This window comes from Pollachius pollachius (genome assembly GCF_949987615.1).
Source record: "Pollachius pollachius genome assembly, chromosome: 1".
Lineage (NCBI taxonomy): Eukaryota > Metazoa > Chordata > Actinopteri > Gadiformes > Gadidae > Pollachius > Pollachius pollachius.
Genome location: NC_136934.1, coordinates 3742962 through 3750090, shown reverse-complemented (window position 1 = coordinate 3750090; position 7129 = coordinate 3742962). Strand labels below are relative to the sequence as shown.

General features: G+C 47.1%; 1 protein-coding gene across 1 annotated transcript; it reads left to right on the top strand.

The window, feature by feature from the left end:
* Positions 1–366: 366 nt before the first annotated feature.
* On the top strand, positions 367–6758 carry vsig8b (V-set and immunoglobulin domain containing 8b). The gene is made up of 8 exons (XM_079733386.1): positions 367–426; positions 791–870; positions 2258–2427; positions 2635–2836; positions 3317–3469; positions 3942–4064; positions 4222–4360; positions 4732–6758. Exons 2-8 carry the CDS (start codon positions 792–794, stop codon positions 4973–4975), a joined length of 1110 nt encoding a protein of 369 aa, XP_079589512.1. The 5' UTR covers positions 367–426; position 791; the 3' UTR covers positions 4976–6758.
* The last annotated feature ends 371 nt before the right edge of the window (positions 6759–7129 follow it).

Sequence of the window (7129 nt, the reverse complement as noted above, 5' to 3'; positions counted from 1 at the left end):
CCGACAGAAAACACAAATCAAGAAAAACCCTCAGGCCTAACCAAATAAATTGTATATAAGATGTTCTAAGAAGTATTTTTACATTAAAACGATGTGTGTGAGTAGTTTAATACATATGTCAGCAAAATGTTGCAATTATCTTATTTATAATAAGCCCTAATGCCAGGAGAGAGAATATGATATTGTAGATTTAGCTTATGGATATAAGTCAACACACTTTCTGCTAATGCAATGTCTATTAATATCGTGTGATTCTGCGCATAGTTTACGCTCCTCGGTGAACCAGGGGCGTGCCGCCGTGTGGGCGTGGTCAGAACACTCACCTGTGGAGTTTCACCTGAGAGCAGATTAGGGACAAACACTCAAGGTCTGCTCACTGGTTCATGAGCTAAGCTGGTTTGCTCCGGGATATTTCACTCACAAAAGGTATGTTGGAGATTTTGTCTTTATTTCTTTGTGATTTGCTTTACACAGCATTGTAGCGTCATGGCTTAACCTCACTAGCCGACTTTAGCCTTGGTATTTAAATGAAACTCCATCTGCTTCAAGAGGTTAGGAAGAATGTTAAAGTGCAGCAGAAATCGTTCTCTTGTTTGAAACGTGTGGCTTGTAACATAAGGGTCCTCTAATATTAATTAAAGTCATTACAGCATTGACGTTTGTTAATAACTTGGTTTTGCTTTTTCTTTTTCAGTCAAAAAACAAAAGGAAAACTTAAACTTACAACCCTGAATGTACACCCCTTACGAGACAATGCTGTGTTTAACTCCACCCTTATGTTACCTCACAGGATGATCATGGACAATATCTTCCCAAACATCAGGCTAGTGTTGGCCACAGTCTTTCTGGTTGTAGTTCATCTGAACAGAGGTGAGTCTGGCTTGTTTGCTGAAGTTTATGACCGGTCAGATAACAACACAGTGTGTGTGTGTGTGTGTGTGTGTGTGTGTGTGTGTGTGTGTGTGTGTGTGTGTGTTGACCCTAGAGCTTGTTGTTGTTTATGTTGAGGCACGGGTGGACACATGTCTGCACCCAATCACAAGACGCATTGTGTTGAGAATGCCTCACGCTTTCAGCCGGCGTTCCAGGCGTTGGCGCCCAGGGACGGGTCGAGCGAGAGGCTGTCTGACATGCACTCACGTTATTGATGTGACAGTAATACTCATCCCCGGTGTATCACCCAGGTCCAATGGACCGTTTCTTTGTGATGCTCCTGACAGTTTTCCTCTTTCCACCAACCCCCCTATTCTAATACACCTTGTATTTGCTCAAAATTACAGATTGCATAATTGCATAGATCTAATATTTATTCTTACACGGGACTGTTTAATAATGAACTATCCATATCTCTCCCTTGTGCTATTTGTGTTCAAGGATATTTTATTAAACACACACATGGCTACCTTTTCTTCTGACTCTTCGGATGAAGGATTAAGAAACGCAAAATACAAAATGGGCACGCAACAAGGAGAAATTCCACCCCGTTTGGATCAATGTTGCATGAGACGTGTTGCACATTGTGGGGTTGATCCGTGAAATGAGTGATGGCTTCTACTAGGCTGCCATGCCTCGTGAAGGCGGTGCATTGATGTTGCCTCAGATCCATAAAGAGAATACATTGTTGCCTATTGGGAAGAGGGAGAGCGAGAGACAAACGACCAGACCAGGCTGTTCAATTAGACGTCACAAATGTTTTAGTGACTGCCATGACATGAGGAATTACCTCAGACTGTTTTATGTGTTGCCTCTGAAAGCTCTCCTAGCCTTTATCTATTGAACATAGATGTGCACATACAAAAGGCCAATACGAGGACCGAATAACAAAGAATTCAACGTGTCTATCAAGTCTACAGATTTATGTCCGCACAGCTTCATTCAATCAAGTCATGCCATTCCTTAGAGATGTGGCCTACTCATTTTGGTATTTAATACATCTTAAGGGTTCTTATTTGATTCGCAATCTCTCTTCCAAAAATCATTCATTTTACTGTTATGATGGCCCCAAGTCCACTTATTTAAATTCCCTTTTAACTTGAACTTTCTTTTAACTCCAGATGCCAATTAGACTCAGCTGGATACCCAGCATCAACACAAAGATTGTTTATGGATTCCAACCCAGAACTTAAATACCACGAGACATGCAAAACCTTGTATTGCATGTCCTTATGTGAGCCCTGGTGTCTCAGTGCCTGTCTCTCACTGGGACCCAGGAGGATGGACCATTTTAAAACGCTCTTCTCTCTCTCTGCAACGAAAGATGTGACCGAGGCTTTGGCGGTGACGTCCTCCGGTCCCCAGACCATCAAGAGGCCCCAGGGAACCACTGTCCTCCTGGGGTGCACCTTCACGCCGGGGCCCGCGGACGTGGGAGAGCTGGACGTGGAGTGGTACAACGTCAGCCCTGACGTCACTCAGAAGGACACACTGGTGGGTAGGACGTCTGAGAGGAGAGGGCAGAGAGAGGGCGTTGAAACTAAACCAGTGTGATCGCCATTCTGTGGGCGTCTGTTGACATTGCTTTTCAAGCATTCCAGACATTCCGAGCCTGTCTTTTACCGGTTGGGTTTCGAGTCTTTAGTGGAAGAACCGGCCTCTCTGGCTGTCTCTCAACCGGCTCTCTTCTCCGCTCCGCAGCTCATCTCCTTCACGGGGGGAAAGATGCTGCACTACGCCACGTCCAGCGTCACCAGGAGGATGAAGTTCATCGGGGACCCCATGAAGGGGGACGCCTCGGTCTCCATCGCCGACGTGGAGGAGGGCGACACGGCCACCTACCAGTGTAAGGTGAAGAAGGCCCCCGGCGCGGACATGAGGAAGGTCACCCTGGTGGTATTGGGTGAGCATGACACTCTGAATCCACCGGCTGCTGTTTGCCGCTCCTCCTCCTCCTCCTCCTCCCTGTTTCTTTCATTCTGTTACCACGGTTCCTTTTGTTTTGTTCTTCGTGCTGATGTCACTCAGGTGGAATGCTCACCATTGTTTTCTTTTAAATCACGTGCCGACCCGCCCAATCCAGAAAATCCCCATATTTTCCTTTCTCTTGTCGGTGATTGGTTGGAATACTATTTATTTTGGCTTTGAGTGGTTGGTAGTACCATTTTGTTTTTGTGTACGTATCTCGGGGCAAAGGCTGCCTACAGAGACGCAGGTTTTTTCGACGGCCTGCTTACGGGGCGGGCAGCTAGCGGATCGCGAGGAAAGATCAGATGGACGTGATCGTTTATGTTTCGGCCTCGAATCGCAAATGCAACCTTTCACCGCACACGCCTCCCTCTCCAGACGCCGCTCTAACCTATTTTCTCCCCCACCTCCTCAGTTCGCCCCTCGGTTCCCCGGTGCTGGGTGAAGGGTGGGGAGGAGAAGGGAGGGGACGTGTCCCTGCGCTGCCTGTCCGCCCAGGGATCCGTCCCTTTGACGTACGCCTGGAGCAGGGAGAGCGGGGGCCCTCTACCTCCCCGCGCAACCCAAGGTACAGAAGCCACCTGCTGCTCGGAGACTTAGCAAGTAGCCAGAGACAGACACACACACACACGCACGCACACACACACACACACACACACACACACACACACACACACACACACACACACACACACACACACACACACACACACACACACACACACACACATAGATAGAGGGACAGACACTCGCTGCAAAGAGACTTCACAAGGGGAGACAGACAGACAGACGGGCAGACAGACGCACAGAGTTAAGAGGCTCACAAGGGGAGACACATGCAGACGTGTGATGCCAAGAGACTTCACAAGTGGACACGCACACCGAGAGAGATCGCACGCACACACACACGCACACGCGCACGCACACACAGAGGGAAAGACACACACACAGATAGACACAGACAATGTTCCTGTCTAAAGTGTTGGAGAATGGCAAGGGAAACAAGGTGGTGGTTGGTACTGAATGTGCTCCGTCTTCAGACTCACAGACCGGAGAGCTGCTGATCAAGAACCATTCAGACAGCTATACCGGGACATACGTCTGCCTCGCAAAGAACCCTGTGGGCGAGGAGCAGTGCAAATACACGCTCCACGCGTACAACCGTAAGCCATTACCCCCCGTCCATTGTGTTGATCTATCGGAATTACAAGGACGTCCTTGTGATGATATGAACGTCTGCTTAGCAGCGATTTTAAGCTGTGCAAGCAAAAAACACTCGTTTTCATTTTGGAATCCTAAATGTGATCTCCCTACTCCCAGCGACCAACAAGGTGGGGGTAATAGTGGGGGCGGTGATCGGGGCACTGCTGCTTCTCCTGCTGCTGCTCCTCCTCATCTGGCTCCTGGTCGTCTGCTGCCTCAAACGCCGTTACCAGAAGGAGATGGCCAATGAGATCAGGTGCGCCTCCCACACAAACCCTCATACCCAAGCCATTAGTGAGGCGCTCTAGTGGCACGCATTTCTCCCATTGTGCGCTAAATGTTTTTCCTACGGCGGCGCGCGGCTCAGGAGGGAGAGCGGGTCGGCCGGCAACCGGAAGGTTTCCAGTCCGATCCCCGGCTCCTCCTATAGCGTGTCGAGGTGCTCCATGAGCGAGACACCTCACCCTGACTGCTCCTGACGGGATGGCCGTCGCCTTGCGGGGTTGACCCCGCCGTCGGTGTGTGAATGTTTGAACCAGTGGCTTTGAGTGGCCACTGGTTCAAAGAGCTCCACAGAAATGCGTTCCACTTATCGTCGTTAACCCACCCACCACCCCTGCCCCACAGAGAGGACGCCCCGGCCCCCGAGAGCCGTCCCAACAGCAGGAACTCGAGCATCCGCTCCGTGATGGCGTACCGCGTCCACCAAGGGGCCAAGTACAGCTCGGTGCGGAAGGGCCAGCCGGGAAGGACTGAGTCTAGTCGCAGCGCCGCCCCCAGCTTCCGGAGCAATGGCAGAGACACGATGGTCTCTCCTGGGCAGAGCCTCCCTCCCCTCCAGTACGACAGCAAGTTTGGATACCCGGTGTAGGGCATGGATTTACCCCGGTGTAGGGCATGGATTTACCCCGGCGTAGGGCATGGATTTACCCCGGCGTAGGGCATGGATTTACCCCGGCGTAGGACGTGGATTTACCCCGGCGTAGGATGTGAATTTACCCCGGCGTAGGACGTGGATTTACCCCGGCATAGGACGTGGATTTACCCCGGCGTAGGACGTGGATTTACCCCGGTGTAGGTGCAAGGCCACCCGGCCTTGCATTGCTGCTTCGGCCTACCTAGAACCTTTTTTAAACCTTTTCCTTTAAGTTGTAAATCGTTCCTTTATCTTTTGTCATGGATTTGATGGAGGTAACAAATTGTGCAATAGCAAAAAGTGGGACACAAAGCCAGCAGCAGCACAGGCTGCCTTACTTGCCCACTTATTGCCAGATATGAATACAAGGCTATTAGGCAGGAATCCATGAAGGCTCTCCCGTAAACCCATGTAGAGCTAAAGTTCTCAAGTGTGCAGTAAAGTGTATCATTGCTATTGTAAACAAACGTGTAAAATAGCTTCCACCTGAATCTAAATCCGCTGGGATGGCGCACTCACAGGCTGTGAAACCTGTGGATGTAAATAAGCTGTATGTATTGGTCTCTCAAGCAGGGGTAATTATCCATGGATTTTCGTGTTTTTAAAATGTCTGTAATATGTATTGGTCTCTCAAGCAGGGGTAACACTAATTATGCATGGATTTTTTTTTTTTTTTTAATTTGTACAATAAACTGATTTAAAACTGTTAACTGAAAAGTAAAGCCATCTGACTATACTTTTTCAAGCAAGGAATCTAGATCACAAACTGTTTTTTCTGTGACATTAACTGCTTATTTGAATAATCTTTTGATTGTGTTGGAATGATTACCAATAAAATGGGACAGGTTATTTAACAAACTAATTAGAAAAACCTTTGAAAGGACATTTAGTGGACAAAGGAAAGCAAAACTCAATATCTTATTTCAAACATTGCGATGCGCGAAGAACATAAATCTATTTAATAATGAATTTGCAACTCAAGTCTGTTGTGGAGATATGTTTGATTTCCCCAGTGTCTACAGCCTGACCTTTTAATGCTTTGAGCAAGATTTAAAACCCCTTCCTACCCCTTAACAAGTATCTGAATTCACTGCAAAGCATCTGCTAGCTAAATAGTAAATAACAGCTTCATCATATATCACTAAGGGGTAAGGCCATGCTTATTAACATATCCAGAAGTCCTCATTCGAATTTCTAACAATCTAACAATCTAACAATGCTCCTTTTTTTTTTTTTTTAAAACAATCCAATCTAAACCTTAAAGCTAAAGAGGAGATAGTTTCTATGTTCAATAATATTCCACTGCACTATGAATGTAAAACTATAAACCACTCACTTATGTGGGTAATTGGATTCTCTAATGGTGTTCAACAAAGGAAATCTATGGGGTGAGCAGTGAAGTGTGTCTTTGCTCTCTCAAGATGTACTTGGCTTATTGCTTATTGCATATTGCCAATGTTTCTGAGAGGCTTTTTACTATTTTGCATATTTCTCCAGATTTTGCATTACGATTTTCAAACCGGATAATCATGTTCTGTAATCAGGCTGCGAGTGTTATGTGTTTGTTTGTGTATATGTCAGCTCTGTAAACAATGCCATGCCTATCCGGTTAAGCTTAATTGGTCAATGCTAAATCTTTATTGAAAAATATACTTTGGTTTGAGTGTTTGAATGCTTGGATGAATTTCTGTCATACCCTTTCTTTGGATGTCAAAACAATAAAGCGATAATTATGTTACCAGTTGGCAGTATTATACATAGCCGATATCGTCAAACCTCACTACACACTAGAACGCCAACATGTTAAACCTATATGGGTAGGCGATAGCATCAAGGTGATCCAGAGGGCCCATGCTGGTCAGGTTATGCAAACAAGTCATTTGAGGGTTTTTGTGGTGAAGCTGCAGGAATGCCGATTTGCCTGGACTGACCTGAGCTGACATGCTGCACTGACTGTAGTACGGTAGGGCTCTTGACTCCCCCTGAGGAGTACACACACACACACACACACACACACACACACACACACACACACACACACACACACACACATCCCCTCACACACACACACATCCCCTCCTTATGTCATTGCGAAGACCGGAACCACAA

Coding starts and splice junctions, on each gene's coding strand:
- vsig8b (XM_079733386.1), top strand. CDS start 792: ATGATCATGGACAATATCTTCCCAAACATCAGGCTAGTGTTGGCCACA. Junction 871..2,257: donor TGTAGTTCATCTGAACAGAG/GTGAGTCTGGCT, acceptor CTGCAACGAAAG/ATGTGACCGAGGCTTTGGCG. Junction 4,065..4,221: donor CACGCTCCACGCGTACAACC/GTAAGCCATTAC, acceptor CCCTACTCCCAG/CGACCAACAAGGTGGGGGTA.